General features: G+C 38.9%; 1 protein-coding gene across 7 annotated transcripts in view; it reads left to right on the forward strand.

The window, feature by feature from the left end:
* map4k5 (mitogen-activated protein kinase kinase kinase kinase 5) overlaps positions 1 to 27,765 on the forward strand; it is a 39,565-nt gene that overhangs the window by 1,940 nt on the left and 9,860 nt on the right. Inside the window, exons 3-32 of one of the 7 annotated variants that reach the window (XM_015031708.1) lie at positions 6,070 to 6,127; positions 11,286 to 11,376; positions 12,616 to 12,680; positions 12,767 to 12,822; positions 13,371 to 13,418; positions 13,987 to 14,029; positions 14,130 to 14,202; positions 14,279 to 14,410; positions 14,629 to 14,691; positions 14,781 to 14,862; positions 15,266 to 15,382; positions 16,762 to 16,840; positions 18,212 to 18,283; positions 19,512 to 19,573; positions 20,023 to 20,090; positions 20,448 to 20,486; positions 21,392 to 21,436; positions 21,526 to 21,568; positions 21,666 to 21,876; positions 21,996 to 22,019; positions 22,137 to 22,216; positions 23,834 to 23,875; positions 24,119 to 24,203; positions 24,279 to 24,358; positions 25,559 to 25,619; positions 26,193 to 26,195; positions 26,406 to 26,520; positions 26,637 to 26,695; positions 26,855 to 26,958; positions 27,195 to 27,369. In XM_015031708.1, coding sequence (XP_014887194.1) covers positions 6,070 to 6,127; positions 11,286 to 11,376; positions 12,616 to 12,680; positions 12,767 to 12,822; positions 13,371 to 13,418; positions 13,987 to 14,029; positions 14,130 to 14,202; positions 14,279 to 14,410; positions 14,629 to 14,691; positions 14,781 to 14,862; positions 15,266 to 15,382; positions 16,762 to 16,840; positions 18,212 to 18,283; positions 19,512 to 19,573; positions 20,023 to 20,090; positions 20,448 to 20,486; positions 21,392 to 21,436; positions 21,526 to 21,568; positions 21,666 to 21,876; positions 21,996 to 22,019; positions 22,137 to 22,216; positions 23,834 to 23,875; positions 24,119 to 24,203; positions 24,279 to 24,358; positions 25,559 to 25,619; positions 26,193 to 26,195; positions 26,406 to 26,520; positions 26,637 to 26,695; positions 26,855 to 26,958; positions 27,195 to 27,369 — 2,275 coding nt within the window. The remainder of the gene's footprint in view (positions 1 to 6,069; positions 6,128 to 11,285; positions 11,377 to 12,615; positions 12,681 to 12,766; positions 12,823 to 13,370; positions 13,419 to 13,986; positions 14,030 to 14,129; positions 14,203 to 14,278; positions 14,411 to 14,628; positions 14,692 to 14,780; positions 14,863 to 15,265; positions 15,383 to 16,761; positions 16,841 to 18,211; positions 18,284 to 19,511; positions 19,574 to 20,022; positions 20,091 to 20,447; positions 20,487 to 21,391; positions 21,437 to 21,525; positions 21,569 to 21,665; positions 21,877 to 21,995; positions 22,020 to 22,136; positions 22,217 to 23,833; positions 23,876 to 24,118; positions 24,204 to 24,278; positions 24,359 to 25,558; positions 25,620 to 26,192; positions 26,196 to 26,405; positions 26,521 to 26,636; positions 26,696 to 26,854; positions 26,959 to 27,194; positions 27,370 to 27,765) is intronic. The other 6 variants (XM_015031709.1, XM_015031710.1, XM_015031711.1 and 3 more) reach the window with 6 other exon arrangements.

A 27,765-nucleotide genomic window follows, 5' to 3' on the forward strand; every position in this document is an offset into this window, starting at 1 on the left:
CTGTGACAGCGGCACATGTTTGCAAACCATCAGTGTGACATTAAAAGTCTGACTGAACTTATGTTTTCTCACGAGTTTATTGGTTACTTTATACGACGTCTTTTGTGCTAGTGGGCTGCGCAGAAACTTTTTCCACACATCAGTTAATCGTACATTATAAAAATCAACTGAGGTGTTGTAACCTAAAGTGCGGAAACGTTTTCTTTACCTCCTGGACTTGTTTCAGCCTCCCTGTTTTGACGGATCAGGAATTGTCCATTAAAAATAACTACAGACAGAAAATGGCACATCAGATTTCCCCCCCACAGTTATTTCCTTGAGTTTTATTTTCCTGGGCTGCCCCTTGCTTATTTAACCAGCTACAAACTCGCTGACCATCTGATCCAGAGGTGAAAGTACAGCCCGCCTGTCGTGGCCTCTCTCCATACAAAGCTCCTCTGGCCAGCTCCCTGCCCGCCGCCGCCCCCAGACAGGCCACTGGTGGAATGTAGCGCCTGGTATTCACACTGAGCTCCCAGGCGGGACGGCTGCAGCGGGCTGAAATACGATCCAGCCCGTCTAAACACGTGCTTTACTAAAGGGTGTGTTCAGAGCTAAAATGACAGCGGAAACACCTCAAATAGGAAAAATGTCCCCGTTTAGGCTGCCTTGCACAGATCTGTCCCAACCTTTGGATAGTTACTGCAGACTTTTAAAGATGGCTGGGATGCTCCGCAGTAATAAGAACCCAATAGGAAATAAATGGATTTTGTTCAGCTTGTAATGCAGTCGATATTTCTTAAATGTTGGAGCAGGGACATGTTGACATTTATGCTTCTTTATTTCTTTTTTATTTTTAAAAGATATACTTAATTTTTTTTGTCAGTAGAAAATGTTTTTTTTTTTCCATACAGTACAGGGTTTCCTTCACACACTGCAAAATAAAAGCTGCTACATCTTCAAAATGAAGATTTGTTGTTGTTTTTTTAAGTATGTTAAAACAATGTAAAGCATATATACAAACCATAAGCAGAGTTTGAAATTAATCTAAATAAATACCATAAAAGTTTTTTTTACATTGCATTGAAAAATCAGCAATACTAGGCAGCCAAGATGGTGCCTGGCTACTGTGTGCTGCGCTGCTCTCAGGAGTGAAGTAAAACTAGAGACAACCATCTGAAGTAGAGGCTAAAAACATTACCTAAGGAAGGTTGAGCTGAATTCATTTTTCGTTCAGGGTGTAAAAACGACCCTACTGTTAATTTATGTTGCTTTTTGAATGACGGCAACATAGTTAATTAATATAGTTACGGCCTTCCTGCGTAATGTTTCAGTTACAAAGGTTCCCTGGTATGTAATCAGCAGCGTTGTGTCAAACGTTGTGTTTAATATACTCTGTTTCACTGAAAACAACATCTGTGAGAGAACAGGGTCATAAATAAGCACATTCAACTGAGAGGCGCAATATTTCACCTGCTCCACGGATGAGTGTGAGCCGAGCAGGCAAGGTGTACCTCAGACGTCCACACAGTTCCTTTATTTTGTAATCCTTTCCAAATTAAAGTGGAGTGAAAACAGGTGCAGGATGTCTCTGTAGTTGTTTCCATCCGAACTGCCTGGATGGAAAACACAGCAGTGGTTGGAAGGCATCTCGGAATATAAGTCGCACCGAGAGATGAAGTTCTAGAAAGTTGTCAAGTGTTTCAACAACAATTTGCTTGTCAAAGCAACCCTTCAAGTAAGCTGCTTAAAGATGCAGTAAGAGTAATTCATCGTTTCTTCATCAGAGCTGTGCATTCTCACAAGCGTAAATGTTCCATCATGTACAGTCAGTTTACTTATTAATGATGCACGTGTCAGGAAGCTTTGGTCCTGCATACTCGATGCAGAGATGAGACGTCAGGACTTCTGCAGAATACATTCAGAGGTTTGTATTTATTTTCACAAAGTGTAGGAGATTCCAGCAGGCAAGTAGAGGGAGAATCATCCAAAACCTGAGATGACTTCATTTTATCCTGTCTCGGGACAACAGGATTGAAAAACCTGCGTTTTATTGTCCCCTTCTTTGAATTTTTTATTGCTAATTAAATTGCAGGAGAATTCCCTACAGGTGATCTGAGCTTCACAAATCTAGAAGCTCACCAACGTATCACTCCTTTTTCTGTGAACATGTCCTGATGGGTAAAATGAGACTTAACTTCTTCTCGGAGATTGTTGAAATTTTGTGCATAACAGAATCTGTGAGCCACAAGGCAGTTTCATGTGAGGTTTGCGCTGTTGCAGCTGCTGCTGTTATTCTAACTCATTTCTCTTCTGCAGCTTGTGCATAATCATCTGGGTGGCTACGTCTGGCTGTTTCTCCCATTATTAATGATTGGCTACGTCTACTGCTGTTAATGGGATCTGAGGATAGGGTGAAGGTTGTGCCAGATTAATTCAGTTTGCTGCTCATTTGTTTAATATAGTGCCAGACTTATGGCATTTTGGAAGGTTTTCCAATTTTCTGTTTTGTTTATTTTCCTTCTCCTAATTTTCTTCTTTGCACAGAAGCATTTTGTGCGACTGCAGTACCTGTCTCCTTAAGACGTGTGGAAAATGTTGTTGCATGTTGCACCAACAGCATGTTCTCACAATATTAATATGTTTAATCATTAGCCACCCTTAGTTAACAGTTTAGATCTTCTTTATTTATGATTAGCTAAATATAAAATCAATGGTTATCTGATTTTTATTTTATTTTTGCTGACAGACTGCTGTATTGCCTGGAAGTTTATTTTACAATAAAGCGCCAGCTAAAATCTATACAGATTAAGTTTGTATTTCCTAGAAAGTAACAATTGACTGTATAATTTTTTTTCTAATTTTGACTCTTCCACCGTCATATGACGCCTCAGCAGTCAGTCCCTTACAAAGGAGTTCATTGCTGCAACTTTTCAGTTACTTTGGTTTTGTTACTATTTGCTAGAAACATCAGCACTGTAGCTAAAACCAACAAAAATATAATAAGAGCATTTTTGGCCAGTTTTTTACATGTCACTTTGGTATTGAAAATAAAAAGAAGCTATTGGCGAATTGCTAATTGTAAATACAATAATGTTAATTCTAAATTTGTCAAGAATTGGATGTGAAATGAGGAACTGAGTCTCAAAAGACTCAACAGTTCACTGCTGAACATAAACGTAAAAAGAAAAAGTTAAATTTTTCCAGAAAAGCTTTATTACAGTCATAGCAAAGTGAATGAAATAAAGTATTAAACAAATGAGTTGCAGTGACTCTAATCTCTTGTTGCGCACGGAGAAGCCGATGAAACTATTTTCTTCTCAAGTCTGACACAAAGATTAGTTTCATCTCGTCAGACGTCTGTTGCACATCGTCCTCCTCCTCCACGTTCCATCAGTCAGAAGACATTACAGGTTTCTTCTAAAAGCGTCCTGTCAGCTGCATCTCTTACATGAACAACAATTTCAGAACTTCTCCTTTCCTGCTTCAGCTTTTTTTTTTTTTTTTTCAAGTTGCTTACTTCAACTTTAGGAAGTGTAAAGTGAGACACAGGTTGCAAACAAGTGTGAAGTTACTTAACGCGCATACTTTAAAGCAGAACTGTCGAAAGGTTCCAGCGTAGGTGAAAAAAAATTGTTTCATAGCTGTGCAGACATGCAACAGAGCAATGCATGACAATCTGAAGGCCTCTTTTTGTTAATATATTCATTTTTTTGTTGCATTTCAAAGTGTACTACCAATTTATTTCCTTTGTTTGAATCTGGTAGGTGAACAACAGTGATGAACGTTGTTCACCTATAATGTGCCAGATAATGTGTTGCAGCAACACATTATCTGTAGGGTAAAACTAACCTGTCTCAGCTCACGTTCCCTTTTAGTGGGAGAACAATCCAACACTTGGTGAATTTTGCTTCTCAATGATAGGAAGAGCCGACATTGAAGCGAAGTCGCTATGAACGCTTGGCCGCCACAAGCCAGTTGTCCTGCTGGTAACTTTTCTGACACCTCCTGAAAAGATGGTGTCAGAAGAGACTGAATTATAAATCCATTAAAACGTACCACAAACTTGATTTAAGCTAAGCTCATTTGAGATATTTGAAGGTTTAAGGCTGACTTTGTTGAATAGCACTGCTTTTTGCAAGTGATGCTTTTTTTAATCATTATTCAAATAAACTAGGAATCTCCTGATATATCGATATCAGAAATCGGTTTGATATCAGCCAGTAAACGAGTATCTGATTATATTGGCTTTCCAGAAGATCTCTGGTCTGGTATTTAGTCTTCCAGCATTTCTATCTCGCAGACACACCCATTGGTTAGTAATAAATGGCTCAGTTGTTCTCACATCTATTGTTCTTTCATTGATACCACTTGATCAACCCTTTTCTAATATTCCACACTACAAAGCAAGTAATAAATGTATGTTTGATTCAGGCTGATATTGTATTGGAACAGTATCGGTATCTGCCAATTCTCAAAGCTGCAATAATCGGTATCGGAAGTGGAAAATCAGGACATGCCTGAAATAAATTGTAGAGGCATGGCTTGTGGGATCCAATCTATTTTATTTATAAATCGCCATAAAAAGCAAAACAAAAACAATAGGTTTACCAAAAGTGCTATACAATATGGACAAATAAAACCGAGACGATAATAGTATTAAGATCAAAACGTTAAAAGCAGAATAAGACGTACTAAAAAAGACGATAGAATTTTAAAAACAACAAGCCAACTTGCATTGTTTTAAAAGCCACTGAAGACAAAGTGTGTTTTGAAGAGACACTTATAATCTGGTAGAATTGGGGACCAAAATTGCAGAATTTGATACATTTCCAGCTGGTGCCGTTCTTTCACACTGCACTGTGTCAAAATGATCCAAGTTAATTGAAAAACCCATTCCCCACCTCCTAACCTGTGGAGGCGCTGCTCCGAAAATGTAAACAAAAATGGAGTGGCATCAGGTTTTAGAGGTTGTAGGATTTCTCTCTTGTCGTTGGTAACAGACCACTGGCCTTTTCTCTCTCTAACATTTATACTCTTGCATTTGTTTTGGTTCTCTTAACCCAGAATGCCCTGCGCTATATAGTCTGCTTCCTGCTTTTGGAGCGGTCTCCGATCTGGTTGCATTCACACATGCATTCGGACCAGACTTTCTAGAAAAACAAACTAGAGCTTCAATAAAGCTGTTTAAACAGGACTTTAAGGCCTGCACTCTTAAAAACGTATGGAGGAGCAGGACCATTAAGGCATTTAAAGGCCAAAAGAAGGATTTTAAAATCAATTCTTTGTTGCACTGACAGCCAATGAAGGGAGGACAGAACAGAAGAGACGTGTTGGTGTTTGTGGTTAAAAGCGTTTTGAACAAAGTGATCCCAGCATAGAGCGAATTGCATTAACCTAGTCGAGTTGTGAGAAGAGAGCTAGGATTTTATCTCCAAATTGTGTTTTGACAAGATGGGTTTTAGCTTAGCAACCCGACGTAACCGGAAGAAACTTTTCTGCAAAACTCTCCTGGTTGTAGTGTTGAGTGAGGCTGAGGTTTTAGTGTGCAGAAGCAAACATCTCACCAAAATGACATTTCATTTTAATGGTCATTACGTTTTATTGGCTTTATATTGCTCATGTTTTATTTGCTCAGTGAGTTATTTAAAAAGGGAAAACAACAATGTTGAAACCTTTCTAAACGCCTTCAATTATAGTAAATTCCTTTCATTGCATTCTCCTTCTCTACTTTACAGCTTAAGCAGCGATTTCTGAATTGATTAATCTGCTGCTCAAAGCAAACATTTGGTCCATAATCCTCCTTTCATCTGATCCTGTTGGGGGTCACCATGATGTATCATCTGCCAGCATTTGCTCTATAATGTCGGGTAATGGTGAAAAATGTGTGTCGCATCCAAACGAGTCTCGTATCCAACATGTGGCATTAAAACAACTCTAATAAACTGAATCGGTTTACATTTTGTAATTCCATCATCATATGACTCAATTCTAAAAGCACCAATATCAACAAAGGTTCTGTGTTGTTTTGTTGTTGTTTTTTTTCCCCTCTTGTTGATTTGCTCCCAACTTTGGTCGTTTGTCTTTCAGGCTCGAAATATTCAAACAGGAGAGCTTGCTGCTGTGAAGATCATAAAGTTGGAACCAGGTAGGAGTCGATCGTTATCTTTATATGTCTGTTTTTTATCACACTGAACCGTTAAAGTATTGGTTGTGCTCCTTCTAAAGGTCTGAATGTGTTTTTTTTTTCAACAATTTGAATTAAATCCAAAGGATGTCTTAAAAGAGTTTACAGGGTGTTACAGCTTTAATTGTTATCCCCGTCTCTTGTCCTCTTAAGAAAGGAAAGGTTTGACCTACAATCACTCTATTTTTTTTTTGTTTTGTTTTGTTTTATTGTGTGTGTCTGATGGGGTACAGGAAGACATTTATGACCGTGCCCAGCTCAGGGTCTGTGCCAGTAATGACCCAGTGACAGAGTTAGTGTGATCCAGATTAAAGGGATTACGAAGAAGAGCTTTGCACCATAGACGTGCAGACAAAACCGTGCTGATTACCGGCCAGGAAAGGAAGAGATTCACTTCTCTGTTTTTGGTTTCATTCATCTCGGCCCGGTCGGTCCTCCTGTGGGATGATTAATGTGCTTTGTTTAAATTACACACTTGTTTTGTTTCCTCTAAAGCCTGGTTGGATTAAATTATTAAGGTTTATCTCTTTCTTGATAAGATGGAAATAAAGAGTAATTTGACCTAAAATAATAACATTCTTTCGGAATGTGTTTTGGGAGATCAAGGATCCGCATAACTTAGTGAATTTTATGGCTTTCTAAAAAATATTTTGCATTACTTTGCAAGGCAGTGACTTTTTTTTTTACACTTAAATAGCCTGCCAATATATTAGCCTCATCAAGTCTGAGCAGGAGACTCCGCAGGCTTAACCCAAATTTCCTTGAATCAGAATCTTCATAGTGTCCAGTCAACCTTTTTTTTTTTCTTTCTGGTTTATTTCCTCCCACCACTGAGTCTCTTTATCACTAAAGTCTGCCTTTTCTGAAACTCAGCAGTGTCCTTCTCTTCTGTGAGCTGCAAACTTTCCAGAAGGAGAACCCTCTCCAAGAGAGCACAACACAGAAGAATACAGATATTATATTTCATCTGTGTGTGAATCTCACACACAAGTCAGTGTTGCTTTAGCTTCTCATTGTTCTTCTTTATCCTTTTCCCCTTTGTGTTTTATTGCTCACAGCTGTTTTAGGCTTTAGCTTGTGCTGCTTCCTTTCCGTCCGTCAATCAGCAGTTCTACGACATGTTCTTGTTTTGATTCAGTTGCATTTTGTGATTTAGTGGTCTTGTTTACATCTTTGAATCACCGTAACTGAGGCCATTGGTGAACACAAGGTGTTGCTGGAGAGAAAACGGTACCGTTACACAGCAGCAGGAACATTTGTAGGCTTAGCATTAAAAACATAACGCATTTAAACTTAAGTCTGCATGACTAGATTGAGTTCAGTTCAAAACAATACCGTTGTTGTTGTTGGATGCCTCATTACTGGATTACCTCCCAACTCAAGCAGTTTTTTTCCCCCCTTTTTCTTGATTCTTGCAAAGAAAAAATGAATAATTGCTGTTGGTGCGGTAATAAGCCACAATTAATTTAGTAAACAGCTGCCATTCATGTTTGATTCATTCATTGTCTTTTTTTACTTAAAGGTTTTACTCTCCCAGTGTCTTTCTTTAGGAGAAAGAGACCTTTTTTTTTTTTTTCCTTTTTTTTTTAATGTACAGCTTTTTGTACAAGTCATTTCTCTGTGCCAGAGGTGAACCGCTTTGGGTGGGTCGTGCAATCCGACAGGTTAGACGAGAAGTCGTAGTGCTGGCATGAAGTACACAGCTGGGAGTGTTGAGGCCCCCGGGGCTGCAGAGCTCTGGGGTTCATCTAACTGATCGTTGAACAAAGTGACAACCAAAATGGCGTCAATGTTAGTTGTTTTTCTTTGTTTTTGCTAACCTGACGCACCGAGTCTTGCACTTGTTGGTTTTTCTCAAACGACGTGACAGCTCAAGCTTCTGTTTAACGGATTTAAACAAGCGGTGACTTAGTTTTCCAATTTCTACCCAACATATTTCTCATTCAGACCTCTAAATCTAGAAATAAGCATTCTTTATGAAACTTAACATCTAGAGACTTGTACATAATGAATAGAAATTTGACACAAAGAGCAATAATGTGTGTATTCAGAGTAGAGAGGAAGTGGCTACATACTCAGGCCTAGCCTCATCAAGAAGAGATGTCTGTGGGGTGACAAGTTACTTTTTTTTCTCTTTTAGGTCAAGCTTAGTCACGTCATTGCAATTTGCTTAAAAATTTGTCACTCTTTGCTCTCTATCATTAAGTGCATCTGAAAACAGCTCCAGTAGTTCCTCCTTCTGTTTGCACACACTGTACACATGCATTTTTTTTAATCCTGCAACTTCAGTTCAAGGCCTGATGATGTTTATTGCTGGAAGGTTTGTCTCTTCTAAGCATTCCTTCAGACTTAAATTTAAGCCTGTTAACGTCCAGCGGATAATTTGTTGTCTGTATCACTGTGTAGAGCGACAAATATTTATAACGCTTTAACCTTTTCCACTTAAAACAACCATAAACTCCGATGTGCTTCATTTGAAATTTAGTGATAAAACATGTACACAGTTGTAAACTGGAACGAGACATGACGCTTTGTAGGACATGTAGGAACTTTCACGGGGGGGGGGGGTCGGGGGTTTTTTTTTTTTTAAATTTGATTTAATAATGAGGGTCCATCTGAAAATATGAGTTTATGGGGTAGGAGTTCATACGTTTCTGACTTTTTCCTACTCCTTTTCAAGCATGTTAATATTATTGTGGTACAAAATGCTGCTATTATGTTCGAAATAAATAAATGAATGTGACCAAATTCAACTTTACGGCCAAGATCAGATTGATCGTTTCAGGCCTAAATGTGACGAGGTTGAGTTATTTTTCAAAGAAGAATATTAAGCAATGTGCAAAGTTGGTAGAGACGCAGTCTGAAAAACTTTGAGCTGTAATTGTTGCAAAATGGTTCTGTGGAGTATGAAATTATGGATGCTGAGTACAAATGCATGAAACACTTTATTTTTTTAAAATTATGGTTTAAAAAAAAAACCTGTTCTAGATCATGACCTGCATAGTTTATGTTGTAGAGCTCTGCACAGCTGCACTATACTGGTTAGACTGAGTTTTGGTGTTTTTTATGAGTCTATATGAGGAGCACTGTTTACATCCTGAAAACAGAATTCTCATATTTGGTTTTGGGAATTCTGCACATTCTGTTTGCAGATATTCTGCCTTTAACTCGTCATTGCATGGAAATAATGTTTTTGTGCAGCGCCTCATAGCCGGATACTTCTTAACCTCCTGTTAATACATTCCAGGTTGTGTGTGCACAGCTGGGAACAACTTGGCTTAAATGTTTCTTTTCTTCACTTCCTACTGGTCGTGTGCGTTGCAGTACAGTGAAGTGGAAAGTTGCCCTGGAAATTGGCCTTTACTGCAAGCTTTATGTGATGGTTCCCGTGTTGTACTCGTCTGCTCTGTAGTTTTTATTATTAGTGATGAAGAGCTGGTTTGTTTTGGTATTTCTACTAAGTAAATTGAGTCTTTTTGAAGACTGAAGCTTGCATATGCCACTATATTTTTTTAACCTAGCCTCATTAAGATGTTTTCAACACATCAGTGACTAATAGTCTTTTTTTTAAGTGGTGTGAAAAACCTCAAACCAAATCAGTTGACTGCCAGTGTGTCTGTTGCAATAAGCAATCAATTAAGTCAAAACTATTTGTATAATACATTTCAGCAACAAGGCAGTTCAAAGTGCTTTACATCATAAAAACATCATGCAGTCATCAGTTCTGAAATGAGCAATAAACATTACATTTTGTCAAATGCCATCAATAATTCCTTCTAGTAAATACACATCAACACACAGATGAGTTTCTCGAATGCTGCTACATTAATCCTTTAATCCTGGAAATCATCTTCAGTTGATGGAAGGCTGACTTTGTAACCATCTTTATGTGGCTGTGAAGGTTCAGGTCAGAGTCCATCAATTGGGCCTGATGTCTAGTTTCTAGCTGTGATAGCTGAATCTGTGACTCTAGATTGTTTCTAGGTCCAAAAATAATAACTCTGGTTTTGTTTCTGTTCAGCTGGAGAAAGTTTTGGCACATCCACACATTTATCTGTTCTAATAATCTGTCTAGTGCTTGGATGGATTTGAAGTAACCTGGTGGCATCGTAATGTAGAGCGTAGTTATGGTAACTAATCTCATTTCTTGTTATAACCTGAGCTGGTGGGAGCTCACGGATATCTAAATAGGAGGGCTCCCAGGACTGAACCCTGGGGGACTTCTGTCCGCTTCAATGAGAAATTACCTGTCGGCACAAAGAAGTCTCTTTTCTTTATGTAAGATTAAAACCAGTTGAGAACTGGACTGGAGAGTCCAACCCAACTCTCCAGTCGTTTTAGTAATATGTTGTGGTCAAAAGCTGCACTGAGGTCCAACAGAACCAGCACTGTGGTTCTTCCACAGTCTGTGTTTATATGGATGTCATTGAACACTTTGACAAGGGCAGCCTGAGTACTGTGGTCGGCCCGGAAACCAGGCTGGAAGATGTTAAAACTGCTGCTGGTCATTGTTAAAAAGCTATTTATCTTTTGAAATGGCTTTTTTCAATAACTTTGCTGATTAATTGAAGTTTTATCACATGATCAATTAAAGTGGCCTCAATCATTCCCATTATTTTATTCATTTATTTATTTTTTGCACTATTTGTTTAGAGATTTCATAATCCATTTTAATTATGGTTTCGGTTGTGTGTAATTTTTATTTTAGTTTGTTGTTTTCAGATGTTTAAAATATCTTCCAGTTCCAGTGTGAAGTTTTCTGTACAAAATGAAAGTTTTCGGTCTTTGAGAGGGTGAACTTGCATTATTGTGCCAATTTCAACATATTACTTGAAAATGATCTCAAAACGACAATATTATCATTTATAGCAATAAGTATGGGGGCAATTTATCATCTAGCTAAATTTATTATCGTGACAGTCCTAATTTATATATTTATTGAATTGTTTTTGTCCATTACAATTACTTGTTTTGTTTTTTGCCCTTTGAGGTCTAAATATATAAAGGGCACTGTAAATAATTTTATTATTACTATAATTTTCATGCAGTCCAATTATTTCTCAGGTTTAAGTAAAATGAAATGATTTTTATTTTTATTTTTATGCCTCTTTGTTTTCAGGAGATGACTTTTCCATCATTCAGCAGGAAATCTTCATGGTGAAGGAATGCAAGCACCACAACATTGTGGCCTACTTTGGGAGCTACCTCTGGTAAGAGCCAGCTGGAAATAACTCTGCTTTTGTTTTCTTTTTTGTCTTTTAATCCAGACTTTTCTGCTCTCTCCCAGTCAGTCCACGGTGAAACACTTACAAAACGTAGACGCCACCTTTTATTTTTTAACCAACTGCCACACGTTGTTGTGTATTTAATTACTTCATCACACTAAAGCGTGAAACTATGACTCAAGGGTTTCAGGCTAACTTCAGTGCCTGGGTGCCGCTTTTATGTTTTACAGGGGTCCGGGTTTTTTTGAGGCTTTTTTATCTTTTGAGGAAGTACACTCGGTCCGCCCAAAACTGCTGCAGAGTTCCAGCAGGTTTAACTGGATTTGAAGGCTCTGAACTGTTTTTATATGGCTGTTAGCTCAAGCTTACAGGTTGCAGCGCAGCAGGTATGTCTTGTGTAGTCTTGCTGCACAGAGCTCAGCTGGGTACAGTGGAACAATGATGACCAGCCCCACCATGTATTAATTACAGGAACTACGGTTTTGTGTGGCAACATTGGAGGTTATGTTTAATGTAATAACTCGACATGTTTGCTCACCAAGCGAAAACAAAAGGTGTGAAAAAGTAGCGAGCTAGAATTATGTCTTCTGCTTCAACAATCATGCAGTTTTCTTAGTTACCTTCATCCCATAATTAGATCATAGATTAAACATCTGGTACCAGGCTAGACATCATCTTTACTTGGTTTAAGAAAACAACTGTAAGAAAAGTTTAGAAAGAAACCGTCTGCTCCTGCTTTGGCAAATTTCTCATATTGAAAACTGCAAACTTCAATGTGTTTTTGAGGGAATTTTTTTTTTTTGTAATAAGGCGGATAGTAGCTCATAACTGTGAAGGAGATAAGAACAAATGAACAGAAGGGAATGCATGCAAATGTGGCCTTTGTGGTGAAGAAAAGCAGTATTGAAAGAATGTCATAGGAAGTCCTATATGCAGGTTCCCACCAGCGATGTGGGAGAAAACATGTAACAGAAAGTGCTCAGGTCATATGAGTCCAAATTAAATTATTTGGTATATAAATAAAATATTTGGTAGAAGATTAGCAGTCATGACACAACATCTCCATGGTTGCAGCATCAAGCTGTGAGGATCCTTTAGCTCTGCATGGCCAGGGCTTTGGATATGAATACATATGAACTTTGTTTTGTATCTCAACTGACCTACAAAATGTATCCAAAGGTAGATGTTTGATCTTATTATCAGATTTTTTTTTCTCTCTTCAAGTCGAGAAAAACTTTGGATATGTATGGAGTACTGTGGTGGAGGATCCCTACAGGACATTTATCACGGTGAGCCGATTCCTTCTGTTTCTGAAAAGTCTTCTTTTTGAGCTTTACTGTCTGAACAAGAACTGAATGACCTCATGTTTTTACAGTCACGGGGCCTCTGTCAGAGCTCCAGATTGCATATGTCTGCAGAGAAACCTTGCAGGTAAATGTATTCCAAATTAGGAACGCAAGTTATATATTATTGTATAGTCTTAGTTTTTATTATTATTATTATTATTATTATTATTTCTTATCGATCAACTCATGATTAATCGACAAGGGGCATTTTCTTGAAAACCTGAAGGGTTACATTTTTCGTATGTTGAATAAAAAAGAAAACTCAAGCTATTAAGGTGAAACTTCAGGAGTTTGACCAGTGTTTATATTTCAAAACAGAACCAGAACAGAATAAATTTTATTTTTCATCCCTCGCTGGGATCTGTTCGGACCATTTCTCTTTCCTGTTCTGGCATGGCCCTGCCAACTTTGTTTCTGTATCAACTGGTTCCACTCAGTGGCGCCCTCTTATGAATGGCAGCCAAACTACAAGACTGTAAGAAGGTCTAAGCAAACCTTATTAGTTGATCGATTCAAACTAATTTTAATCTCATAAACTATTATTGACAATTAATTGCAAGTTGTTGTTTCATTAATATAGAGGTGTATTATTGTGTCTAGTCAATTTTTAGCTGAATATTATTTCTTTTACAGGGTTTGGGGTACCTGCACATAAAGGGCAAGATGCACCGTGATATCAAGGTATTATTACTTTCATCTTGTCGTCTTCTAAGATTAAGGCAACACTTGTGTAAGTGGGTAAGATTTATAGACGCAGCAGCACTAGTGTAAATATCCGCAAATGCATTAGTTGTTTCTGAAGAAGTCCGTTTTCGTGAAACTCTTTCACCCACCTCCCTGCCTTCACCGCAGCAGAGGTGCGAATTTAAAAGGATATGGGCCGCTACAGCTGCAGTTTTAGGTTTCAGTTTGTGCTGGATCGTGCGTCGTGCATGCTCAAAACGCTGGAGCCTCACTCATATGCGTTATCAAAAAGGTCAGGGCTGGGCCTATTATCTTTTCTCAGCTCTATGCAACAAGCGCTTCCTGTTTCCTCTACTCTCACCACAGGATGCTACCACGGAGTCCGTCAGTCACAGCCAACATAAACAATGCTAAAAGCTGCGATGGCGATGTAATTTTACTAGAAGTTGGACCAGATATAGTCGTTGATTCAATCAGAGCAGCTGCTAGTGGCAGAGACTGGCCACCTTGTTATGAAACCCCTAACACCAAGCTTTAAAAACTTGTTTTTGGGATTCGTCAACAGGGCGCAAACATACTCCTAACAGACAATGGAGATGTGAAGTTGGGTAAGAAACTCATCACCAAATTTATGTTGCTTAGAGTTTAAAATCAGTTGTTTCATGTGCATGACACGATCCGAAAAACTCTCCCAAATTTTTGTTGCAGCTGACTTTGGAGTTGCTGCCAAAATAACAGCTACCATTGCGAAAAGGAAGTCCTTCATTGGTACACCTTATTGGTAAGTGTAGCTCCTGTAAGTGTGGCGATGCCAGCGGCGTGAGAGACGCTTCATCTCCAGTCTCTTCTTCGTTCAGGATGGCTCCTGAGGTTGCAGCGGTAGAGAAGAATGGCGGCTACAACCAGCTGTGCGACATCTGGGCCGTTGGCATCACATCCATCGAGCTGGCGGAGCTGCAGCCTCCGATGTTTGATCTGCATCCGATGAGGTATGTCGTATCCGTAGCAGCCATCGGTCAAACCTTCCTCATGTGATTCTCGGCCCGCTTCCTGCTTTTGTTTTCCTCGAGGGTTTTATCACGTCTTGGTGACTTGTGCGGTTATCCTGTTAAAACAAAGTATGCTTAGGTTATGAATAGAACATGAAGTATGTAGTTTTACTAATTTTGGGACACCTTCCTTTGACTCGTTGCTTTGTTTTGTCCAGGGCTTTGTTTTTGATGTCCAAGAGCAGTTTCCAGCCTCCTAAGTTAAAAGACAAAAACAAATGGTGAGTATCTGGGGAACAATGCATGTTCTGTCAGTATGACTGACACTTAGGGTCATTTATTTATTCAAGCATGGATCTTTGTCCTATAGGTCTGCTGCTTTCCATAATTTTATTAAAGTCTCTCTCACAAAGAACCCAAAGAAGCGGCCCACCGCAGAGAAACTTCTACTGGTACGTTTTTATTATTGGATGGATAAAAACAGTAAATTTGCTTGTTTGACTAACTGAGATCATTATAGTGGAGAAATGTATTCTTATAAAGAACTTGAACCCAACCAGAAGAGAAAGTTTTCACCAGTTCTGTCTGTCTGGTTTTGTTTACCTTTTGTTCTTTAGGGTCTTTTAGAGAACTATATATTAGCTTTCCTTTTTTTTTTTTTTTAGGTTTTTGTTTATATCATACGGTTCCCTAAAAATGACTCTTCTGTCATCCCACAGTAACGGCCTCTAAGAATACCTGTTCCTGCTGTGTAGTTTTCTTTATGTGGTAGTGATTCTGAAAGTGATGCTAAAAAAACTAGCATTCTCCACTGCTAGTCTTAAACAATGTCTTTCTTCCTGCTTGTTTTGCCAGCATGTGTTTGTGGCTCAGACTGGGCTAACCAGGAGGCTTGCTGTTGATCTGCTGGATAAGATGAATAACCCAGACAACCACCAAAATTACAGCGAAGTGGACGATGACGACCTGGAGGTAACGTGGATTCTGTCTCGTGTGCACTTTTTCAAAATTTTGTCATATTAAAACCACAAACGTACATTTGTATATTTTATTAGTTATTTATGTGATGGGTGAACCCAAATTAATACATGACTGTGAAGTGACCTACTTACTAAATACAATTTATGGTGGAAAACACTTAACTTTACTTTAAATACACCATCCTCATGGTGAAATATGGCGCTGCCGGCATCATGTTTTGGTGATGTATTTTATTATTTCGATCATTGTACATTCATGTGTCAGAAACGGCCAATAAAAGTCTATTTAAATCCAATTAACAACCTAAATTAAATTGGACTTATTAAAAATGAACATTCTCTGTGCTGTGTTGCGAAAGTAGGTACATTTTTTTAGACCCCAAAGCGTACGCAACGGAAACCGTGGCAACATGTGAAAGTTTGTGGTTGCAGTGTTTAAGAATGTAAACAAGTTAAAAGAGTATTAGTATTTTTTGCAAGGGAGCCTGGTTTAGATTGTTTAAGATGCAGTGATAAATCTAAATGATTTAGCAGATTTGGTAACACTTTATTTGACAGGTTGTGCATAAGACTGACATAACACCTGTCATGAACATGAAGGAGTCTTTATGAATGTCTAAGACTGAAGTCATGAAGTGTCATTCGGTAAGTGGGAACACTATTAATGCAAAGTTGCACTAAATGTTGCATTAAATGTCCATTAAAAGTGTAAACTTTGCATTAATAGTGTAATTATTTACAGAATCACACTTCATAACAACAGTCATAGTCACAGTCATTCCTGTAGACTCCTTCATGTTCATGACATCATGTTTTTGGCAACAAGGCAGTTAAAGGTGCTTTACATAATAAAAACTCAAAAATACAGTCATAGACCGCACAGTCTTTGTGAAAACAGATACTTCCTACAGTTATTTCTGCACCTTTAAGCCCCCCTGACTTATTGAATCTCCCCAGCGACATTATTATTCCAACGGGGGCCTACATCACATCTCTGTGGCAGCCAAAGAGGTGGTACCAGCACCATTTGAGAGGCCATTGTGCTTTTCTCACACTCACAGCAGCAGCACTGTCTTAGCCATGGCAAAGGACAAAAGAAAACAAAAAAAAAACACCCAAAGGCTATTGACTGCAAGCAATGGAGCTTGTAACAAACATCCAGCCTCTGGGATGCATATTAATGTGGTGATGCACAAGAAATGCAGTTCTCAGCAGTGGATGGATGACTGGCAAAGTTTCCAATTATTTCTTGAGATTATTTCAAAAGAAAATGTCACAACCGTCCCAAGTGACTCAAGTTGGTACAGTTTCACTATTGCTTCATTTCGAACATGCTTGCTGCTTTAATATCTTGTTTATGAAATTTTCCAGCCCGTCTCTGTGGGCCGACACACCATCCGTTCCATCAACAAACACCCTAAAGTGGAGAGGACGCGCTCCGAGATCGACTGTGAGTGCGCGCGCACACAGACACACACACACACACACACACACACACACACACACACACACACCAAGCCAAACTCCGCCCGCTCCGGGTCGTGCGTCTGTGACATCACCAGTTATTGTGTCAGTCAGCCCAGCGAGTTTTCTGACAGTCATCCCACTAATCTCATGTCGGCGCCTGGCGTGTTTCCAAACCACTGTTTCTAGTAGCGTTTAGGTTATTGTTCAGAATCTCTCAGTTCAATTCGGTTTTGATTCTTTGAATCACAGTTTGATTCAGTATCAAATCAATTCTTTTGAATAATCTCAGTTTCCACAAGAGAAGGACAATTGTTTACTTTTACATACATTTGATTTCCATTTTAATGTAGTGCCATCTTTAGAGATGCTGATCTTGATATTGAAAAACATTATAGATCGTGTAGCAACAAATAGTTCACTTCCTGAACTATTTGAAAGGAAGCTTCATGTTTGACCAGGACAGTTAAACTATTGTTTGTCAGTTTCTGTATTTGTTTTAAATTGGTTGTTCTACTCCTCATTTCACTTACTGAACAAATAAATTTAAAGTTGCGATGTTTTTGTACATCTAGCCAAGATTGTGAAGCTATAAAGTGTGTTGTACTGGTGAACAGTTATCAAATACATTTATAATTCAGTACAAGAAACATTTTGAACATCGTTATTCTGTATCGCATTGGTATCGGCCAAAACTAAACCTCAGACATCAGTATCAGAAGTGAAAAAAAGTTCATGTTCTAACTTTTGTACTCTCTATTGAGCACAAGTGTTATTGTGTTACTGTTTTATTTTCAGGTATTTATAAAAAAAATTGTTCATGTACAGACTGATAAAGTAATGTTTACAACCACAGCTGCTAACATGGGCAGGAAAAATAAAAAATAAGTACTACATAAAGTTATTAATAGGTACTTCAATTAATTTTTTAGTAGGCTTCTTGTTCCTCAGTCGAAGTATTTAAAACAATACAAAACAGAATCAAATTGTGACCCGAAGAATTGAGATCGACTCTTAACGAAACCCAGCCCTGATTGTGTTAAAGCTTGTCTGAAGGGTCATGAAGGTCACTAGGAGGATTCAGTTTCAGACGATCCAGTCTAATAGTGACATCCTAATGTTGCCACACCCTTCAGGGAAGCTGATGCATTGTTGTAGAGAAGGTAGAACCCTGTGTTGTGTCTCGCTTGTCAGCAGGTCGCAGCCATTAATCACGTCATGGGCGTCTGACGCTGGCGAAGCTGTCTGATGTCACATTTGTTTGTCATCACTCATACCTTTAGTGCAATCATTCATTCCAGATCTGCTGTTTTATCTCATTGTCTGATTACTATCTGACCTTCCCTCCTTCACGAAGCGAACAGTGGATCAGGCCTTGACCGTCCAGTCTCGAGTCCTAGTGACTCTGAGGGAAACAGGGGGGATGCAGGTTAGTGGCAGTGCAGTGAGACAGTGTGTTTTAGTTCCCAAACTTTTACTGTATTAAAAAGAAAAGACATACAAGAGCCTTAGGTTTGAAATTCATGTGACACTTGAGATGAGTTTTCTGCATGGAGCGGTTGCCTAACGTGGCTGTAGCTTGATGAAAGATAAGTGATGCGGGTCTGTGACGTCTCTATTTTTGTCACGCTGACGAAGAGAAGACTAACAAGGTGCTGACACAGAAGTTAAGTTTTCACTCGGATGTGAAAACCCGATCCCTCTGCTTTGCTTGAAACCTCTCATCTGTAGTTTCGTTGGGCATCACCTCACCTGCCACTCTCCCACATGATCAGCCTCAAAGAGGGGAAACATTTGAAAGTCTTTGCTCTGAAAGGTTAAACACAAAGTTCCTTTGTTAGCGGGAAGCTGATTATGTATTGGCAGGTATTGCAGGATTTTTTTAAAAACTTTGCATTCATTCTGGACTCTAAAGCAGCTTCTCCTACTGGATTAGATGATTGATGCAATGTGACCCAGAACCCAAACTAAGAGGATTTCTTTCAATAGTTGTTTTTTTTACTGTTTCAACATTTCCAATATGAACAAATCCTCTTTGTTTTTAGACTCCAAACTCACTGCAAAAACATAAAGTCTTTTCAAGTATTTTATTTTTTTTGGTGCAGTTTCTAGTTCAGATATCTTGAAATAAGACAAAACTAACTTACAAAAAACATTTAATCAAGATAGAGGAGCTTGTTTTAAGTCAGTAATTCCTTAATATTGATTAAAAAAAAGTACTACTTCCACTGGCAGATTATTTCTCTTTTTGGGAACTAATCCTATTAAAAGTAAAATAATCTGCCAGTGGAACTTCTACTTCAATTTTAAGGAATTAGTTCCTTAAAAAGATATTTTGCTGCAAAAGTTTCATCCAAGTTAGTTTTGTCTTAGTTCAAATTTACTGAGAACTTTGCTCTAGAAACTAGAAACTAAAGCTTTAGTCCACACAGCTGCTCCTTGAATCACCAGCAGCAGTTCAAACGTATTTCGATCTGTTTCTGCCTGCGGTTTTTCTTTTTTGTTCATTATGTTCTCTGTGGTGTTTATCAAAGCACCTGGTAGCAAGGCACTGGAGACTTGTTGTCACTATCTGTGTGTCTTGAGTGTTGATGCCCTCTAGTGTTAAAGGTGAGAAAAAGGAAAACCAACTGAAGACGATGTTTTTCCATTCGCAGTTGACAAGGTCCAATTTCAGGCGCCTCTTCTCCCAAAGGAAACTGAAGCTCATTCTGAAATGGTAATAAATATGGTTTGCTAGTTGAAATCAATATTTTTTATGTTTTAAACATAAAGTTAAGCCAAAACTTCTTCATACCCCTAACAAAATTAGCTTATTAATACAGCCAGGAAGATTAAAAATTACAGGCATCCCCCAAAAATATTGTTTAAAAAGCAAAAAAAAAAAATTGGGGGGAAAAAAAGATTTTATCTAAAATTAAACAACAAAATGTGTCAGTTTGTTTTTGTTGGCAACAAGGCAGTAAAGTTCTTCTTATGACTGCTGAAAAACGGCTTTTTACATGTTTTTTGTATGTTTCCACTCATTACTTGTAGTCAGAATAAACAAGTTGGCATAATTAAGATTACTTTAACTCTAAACCATTAAGCGGTATGAATAATTTTGGCATTAACTGTATGCATTTTGAAAGCAGAGTCCTGTCTGAATGCATGGTTGCCTCTCCGCAGGATGTGAATAAAGATAATGACTTCCCTTCCCCATGGAGCCCTTTTGCAGATGGAGGAATAACAACCAGGTACTCTATGGAAACTGTTGTCATGGGAACTGCTCGTATTTACGCTCCGCCTTTCTCGCTACCCGGCTTTCATGATATAATGCACCTTTTGAGACTAATGCGCAGTAACGGATCAAACGCATGATTGATTTCCTGCTGCATCTCTTCTCTACTAATTTGTCGGGTTTTTGTAGCACTAACCTGCTTTAGTCACTGTGGTTTAATGCTGATGGTTATCACTCTCCCTGTCTGGAGCTCAGGATGTTGCGTCAGTCTTTTAAGCCCTTCTCACTTGTTGTGTACTTTGACTTTTTGTTTATTTCCCCTCCACTTTTCTCTGTCCTCTTTCTGCCCGTCTCTCACCGTCGTCCTTCAAAGGAGCCTTCTCAAAAGCGTTGAGGATGAATTGTTTCAACGGTAACACGAACAGCTGTCCCACCTTACACTAGCCACTTCATGCTTTGCTCTGTCACTTCCCTGTTTTTCTTTGCATTTGCCTTATCCGATCAACTCCCACCACTTTCATTTTTGTAGCATGTGTTGATGTGACGGTAGAGCGCGTGATGCTGTGTCGATATGGGAGTTTGCTGTTAGTTCAGGGTTACGGCGTCTTGCTAAAGTTCTCACATCCTTAAACTTTTTCGCGTTTTGTCATGTTGCACCTACAAACTTCGAGTTACACAAAGTTTCACATCTTTGGAAAGTCACAGGGCAATTGAGCTGTTTTAAAATTTATAAATTGAAATCTGAAAGAGTTTGAGTTTATATTCATTCCTCTTCAGATGCATACATTTGGTTCATATTGATAAGTCACACACAGGTGGTCTGTTGCTTTATTATTATTATTTTTTTACTCAATGGAGGCAAATTCAGAATTAAGACAATATAATAAAAATGAAAAATCATGCATCTCCCTCAAGCAGGGTCTATCGAAGTTTTTATTTATTTTCAGTTTGTGAATCAAGTCCTTTTGATTTAGCCACTCACACTTGTGAAATGTTAGTATCATCTTTTGAATATTTGGAAAATCTAATATTATGTACATATTATATTACCTGATAGTTTCTCTTGATGCATCACATAAAATGACAACCCACTGAAAAGGTTTAAGTGGTAGAAACACTTTTTCTGGACAATCTCGAATAAATCTTTTTTAATTTATTCGAAATTGGGATTATTGTCTTTAAATCGAGGATAAGTTATAACGTAGCTCTTTTTTTCTTCTCCCTTTTGTGTAAAGAATAGATTTAGGAGAAGTGCGTTCAGTCAGAGCCTGTAGAGTTTCCCACTTCACTCTGATTGTTTTTATCCATCATCCACAGTGGACACATCGCCCATCTGGAAGATGCCTTTGAAGAAGTTGAGCTGTAAGTGATGTGCATAAATGTTTGCATACGTTCATGAGAAAACATTAATTTCCTTGTTGAGTATCTTTTTGTCCAAAAATCTATTTCAGGTCAACACTTAAACCAGGCGTACCTCCTCCTCTGCCCCCGAAGGTAAGGCGGTGTTTCTTCTGTCGTTCTCCTGTTTCTACTGTGAAAAAGACTCAAAAGTTTTACTGGAGTTTGTTTGTTTGTTTGTTTGTTTCCTCAGCCACGAATAAGCAGCCCGTCGGAGGAGCTAGGACTGAACGAAGAGAGGTCGCTGACAGTTCGTCGGCTCCCGAACTCTGAGAACGGCCCCAGCCAGGCCGCCCGCAGACAGAGCACGCCCGAACAGAGCAACAAGGCGGAGCATTCGTCGTCCGACTTCCTGTCGGCGAGTGTCAGCAGCCCTGGCGGCTTATCTCACTCCTCTGATGCTGGTGAGTCTTGGATGACTTGCGTTTTGTGCTGCTCTTTTGTTTTTGTTTTTTGAACCTTCACCACTGGTATTCTTGAATTATTTTAGTCTCTAAATTCAAACTTTCTCTATTTTCACAAGCTCCAATTAAATGTGAATCTAAAGGTAAGGTAGTCCGGTACGACATGCTGTGATTGTAGGAATTACACGTTATTTTGCTTATTGATGATGACCAACAACTTCCTGTCAAACCCTCGGTTAACTTGCCTCGTTATGTGACAGATTATGATTCAGATGGAAGTGTGAACGGAGATGGTCCTTCACCAACACCACAGCACCGGAAGGAGAAAAAGGACTTCCCTGTGAGTTGAAAGATACTTTTGAGGAATAGTTCATCACAGCGTTTTAGCTCTGATCTGTAGTTTTATGACTAAAGACCATATTCATTGCGTTGGTTCTAACACTAATTTCTGAAAGTGAAAACTTAGTTTCTCAGAATATATTAAAAATATTGTGAAAAAGTTAATTATTGAAAACTCATGGACCCAAATCGGCTATTAAGCTGAAACACTTGTACTGGTTTTCTGAGCCTCTAAATGGTCTCAGTGTGGCTCAGAGGGACAGTCGATGCTGACAGGAGGAGGGGACAAGCTGGTTGTTCAGGGTGACGCATCCAACCACGTTTATAGAAAGTTTAGTGGAAGGATAAATTGCAACAGGCCCAACAACCCCAATTGCCTGTAGGCTGTTGCTATAGCAACCTGGGTTTCCACTAACCGCAGCAGAACCACAGGTTGATCTCCTCCAAGCCACATCGCAGTAATGCAGTAATTCATGCAAAAAGAGCCAAAACCAAGAACTGAGTGCATAGAAACGATCACATACTTTCCAGAAGCATCTCTGTTGATGTTTGGTAGCAGTTTAATTTTCTGATAAATGTTGGGTTTTTGTTATCTGTAAGCCATAATCATCAGAGTGACAATAAATAAAAGCTTAATATATTTCACTTTGTGTGTTAAATCAATAAAATGGATGAGTTGAACTTTATGAAATGTTGAACAAAACATTTGAGCTTTTTCATGATTTTCTAAGTTTTGGAGATGTTCCTGTTGGAGGCACAGTGTACTCTAAACCCAACACTTTAATTTGAAAAACAGGCTTCTGGTTTGCAGCCATTTTCTCTTCGTCTGGACTTGTGCAGGAGGTTCCCTGTAGAACAGAACCACTGGATGGTAAATAGTCCTGCAGCTCCTTCTGTTGTTGGCAGGTTCAGGTTTCAGGCTCATTAATCTTGGAGATTATTTTTTTAGTTATTATAATGTCACTTTGACATATTTTCTCCAATTATTAGTAACCGTCTTGACTGTGGTATGGTGCGTTTATGTATTTATACAACTGTGGATTTTTGTGCTCTTCTCCTGACTGATACCTTCCCTTTTAGCCTCTCAACTTGTACAGCTTAAGGATGCAAATGTCAAGAACATGAGTCCTAATCCAGATGAACTCAATTTCTGCTTCATCACATTTATAATTGTTGGCAGATGAGAACCAAAACGAAGACCAAAACCCAAAAATAAATGAAAAGTATTCATTTAACGACATGTGGAAATTACCTAAGCATGCTATTCCAGGTTTATTTGTATTTTTTACTATTTACAGATTTGTCCCTTTTCAGTTGAATGTCATAGGACAAATTATTCAGAGAGTCACAAAAATTCAACATTTTATCAGCCCTGTTGTCCGGGTGCTTGCACTTAAAGTTCCTATGTGTTTTTTGTTTTTAAAAAAAACAGATCCAGTGCCTCACATTTAGTTTTGGCATTTCGTTCCTGCTGGTCGTGCTTCAAAACTATTCACATTGTTCATTTAACGGCTCATTCGCTGAGACCAGAGCTAAATTACGGCTCAGACTCGCCTTGACTTTGGGTCTCCAGCAGTTTTGTTATCTCATTGTTCTCGTTTTCTCTGCTCCTCCTTAGAAACCAGCCATAAACGGTCTGCCACCCACTCCTAAAGTACTGGTGAGTCAATCATCTTCATTGTCCCTCACCGTCTCCGCTCAGCCGTTCTGGCCTGGTTTTTGCGGATGCTGTTATTAAACACTCGTTGGGATTGCTGCTGCACATTCTGCGGATATTTGGGGTCCGAATAGCTTTCTGCCTTGTGGTTCGGCTCCACTCTGGCTCGTTAATTCCTCGCTGACATTTTGGCGCTGCGCTGCGGCAGATGCCGCCTGTTTTGAGCCGGACGGTTTTCTGTTGCAGATGGGAGCCTGTTTCTCCAAAGTGTTCGATGGCTGCCCGTTGAAAATCAACTGCGCCACATCGTGGATTCACCCAGACACCAAAGGTAAATTCGACGCAGCACATTCTGCTGATTTCAGGAGTTTTATGCTTCAGCTAAACTTCGTTGTTCTTGTTTTAGATCAGTACCTCATCTTTGGAACAGAGGACGGCATCTACACGCTGAATCTTAATGAGCTGCATGAAGCAACAATGGAGCAGGTAAAATCCAACTCTGAGATGCCTTTCATTCAGTTTTTAATAAATTAGTTTCCTGTTAACTTCTCTGTTTTGACACTGTACTGTTAGTAGCGATTATTCATTGTTTACCCAAACAAACTTCTGCTAAGTTGTTGTCTTTTTTTGCTTTGCATTATTTGATGGCTCTGTTTAGCAGGATGTAAAACTGTGCTGATGTGATTTCCATGAATTGGGAAGTAGCAGAGTGTGCGATTAGGACCTAAATGTTTCCAGATGACTCTGTTCAAAACAAGTATCTGGAAGAAGGAGATGGAAACCCGACCTGGAGACGATCCACTGAGACGAGATGTTTTTCTGTTCCAGCTCAGGGGTTTAACTTGACCATGTAATCACATGTAAACATGTTTATTTTTTTATTTCCTTAAAAAAATTATATCCAATGTTGACAAGTTCAAATATGTTGCAGTAAAGAATTAACTTTAATTCTACTGTAAAACCTGTAAAAGTATTCACACCCTGTTTTGTCACGACAACAAACGACAGTTTTTAGGAGATGCATTTTTTTAATTTTATTTTTATGAATGAAAATCTGAATCCAGATCAGCTCGTGTTTTGTCACCAGGTTTCGTATCCATGCTGTAAACAAATATTCTGCCACCATTTTTACACTGTGAGCATTTTGTTTTTACCTTAGTGTTTGTATTTATTTATTTTTTTTGCCAGAATCTTCCATTTTGGTCTCTAATGAGCTTCCATATGTGTGTTGTGTTTTTCCTCCAGGCCTTATTTTTCGTTATTTATGCTCTGATGCTTTTAAAACTAATCGGTTTCTCAGGTTGAATGTAAATGTTATTTGTAAACAGTGCCGCTACCTGACCAGATCCTTTTACCTGATTTCAATGAAGATCTTATTATTATTATTATTTTGTGGCTAAATACAGATAGTCATTAATAATAATGTCTATTAATTAATAAAACTGTGGCTCTCTGCCTCTCCATCAAAGTTTGGCTGCTTCCCCACGTTCCCTAGTTTTTTTTAAAGGTTTTAAGTTTTACTCTTTACATTGTGGGTGATAGATTAAACATTGTGCATCATAAATTTCTATGCTGTAATTGGTCTGTTCTAGTGAGAATTTCTTCCTCCTCCTCTCCTTTAGAGCTAAACTCTGCACTCTTCACACTCATCTGTTTTTTTTTTTGTTTTTTGTTTTTTTTTGCTAGCTCTTCCCGAGGAAGTGTACATGGCTGTATGTCATCAACAACAACCTGATGTCTTTGTCCGGTAAGCAGAGAACCCGTCTCTCCTACTTCCCTGCCCTCTGTTAAAACCGTCTGCGTCTTTGTCCCGCATTATCTGGCTGCACCTGAAGGCACCACAGTCACTCCGTTTGCGCAGCCTTAAGATATCTGTTCCTGCCGTTCGCCGTCAGGGTCACTGTTCCAGCTGCTGTAGCACAGTAACACAGAGGTGACTCACATCCTGCCACACTGTTGTTTTTGTGAACAGTAAATGTGTTTAAGCGCTTTTTGTTATTCGTTTACAATCTCACACTATCGGTGCAACCAAGTCTACCTTGTTTTGTTTTGTTTTTTTTAGGGTAGGTGCGCCATGTTTGATGAGAAACCTTAAATGAGCTTTCATTTGAAACCAAACTGTCTTTCCTAAGAGCCGATCCTTTGCTCGGTTTAACAGCCGAGGATGAGATTACACAGTGTTGGGTCTACTTGCGGTTTTACCTTTAGCAGTTTGCGCCTGGGTATTCTTAACCTCTGTTCTCTTCTCCTCTTCCCTTGGACTCTGTCCATCCTCCTATCGCCTGGCTTGATTTGATATTCTACTAACTGGCTTCATCAGAAGGTAATCATGCTTCACGTCATCATCATCATCAACATCATCAACACTGCTGTTTTTGCCCTCTGTTCACGTCTAACCTTCTTTATGTGTAAAGCAGCTTGTTAGGATGATGAGTAATTCATGTTTGAAGTAAAAGTTTGTTTACTTCTTGACATGTTTGGCATTTGCTTTTGCTGTGAAGATAACAGGTGGATTTTTGTGTGTGTGTTGTAGGAAGATCGTTCCAGCTGTACTCTCACAATCTGATCGGGCTGTTTGAGCAGCTGAAGAAGCCCGGCCTGGCAGCTCAGTTTCAGACGCACCGCTTCCCAGACAAGATTCTGCCCAGGTGAGATGGAACTGGAAATGTCAAGCGTTCCCACTTCCCTCATCTTCATATTGTTTTTGTCACCTGACCTCCTGAAACTTTTGCTCACCGCAATGTTGAACGGTTTTTCTTCTCAGGCGCTTCGCCCTGACGACCAAGATCCCTGACACAAAAGGCTGTCACAAATGCTGCATTGGTGAGTCGCTGTTTCTTACCAACTCATCAGTCGTGGTGTTTCTATAGATTACAACCATTTCCAAACAACTCTCTGCATTTCTGACATTGAAAAGTATTTTGTTTATGTAAGGTCCTATGAAAAGGTCTCCATAATACCGTCTTTCGTTCAATGTTACAGTGAGAAACCCGTATACAGGCCACAAGTACTTGTGTGGAGCTCTTCAGTCTGGCATCGTCCTTCTGCAGTGGTACGAGCCCATGCAAAGGTTTATGCTCATCAAGGTCAGTTATTGTCTTAAGACGTCTTTCACTTTCACTTACACTTAAAAATAACAATAATTTTTTATTATTTCAGTCACGTGAGCAGGTGTAAATATTTATCATAGGACTTTGTATCGAGGCTCAACTCGACCGATTCTTCATCTGCTAAATGTCGCAAGGATTTCTAAGAACCTGAAATCGCCAAACTAACCCCGAGTCCGACTCTGTGTTTGTTTGTTTGTTTTTCTGTGACGTAGCACTTTGAGTTCCCCGTTCCCAGTCCGCTCAAGGTGTTTGAGATGCTGGTGGTCCCAGAGCAGGAGTATCCACTGGTGTGTGTCGCCATCAGCCAGGGCACAGAGCAGGGCCAGGTGGTCCACTTCGAGACCATCAACCTGAACTCTTGTTCCTCCTGGTTCACAGAGGCAACTAGTAAGTCAGATGTTTGGTTTGTCCTCATCGTTTTATATCTAGATTTTTAGTGTGACAGTGTGTTTGGCTTAACACGCACAATTTCTCTACAGTTGTTCTCTACAGTTGTTTAAATCGGTGTTTGTTGAAATTTACTGTGTTCTGCTGAGATGCGATTTCCACAACTTTTCAGATATTAAAATGTTTAGTACACTGTAAATAGTGTTACATTTCTATTTATTTCATTATTCTCTACTTTGGACTGGGCAATAAATTATTTTTTTGGAAAATCTGGATTTATACATATATATATATATATATATATATATAATTTTTTTTTTTTTTTTTTTTTTTTACAAGGTTTTAGCTGAGGGTTGCAGTGTCACCGGAAAAATCAAAATGGGGAACGTTGAACAC

This window comes from Poecilia latipinna, unplaced genomic scaffold (genome assembly GCF_001443285.1).
Source record: "Poecilia latipinna isolate Pla-1442-1.1 unplaced genomic scaffold, P_latipinna-1.0 Scaffold215, whole genome shotgun sequence".
NCBI classification, from domain to species: domain Eukaryota; kingdom Metazoa; phylum Chordata; class Actinopteri; order Cyprinodontiformes; family Poeciliidae; genus Poecilia; species Poecilia latipinna.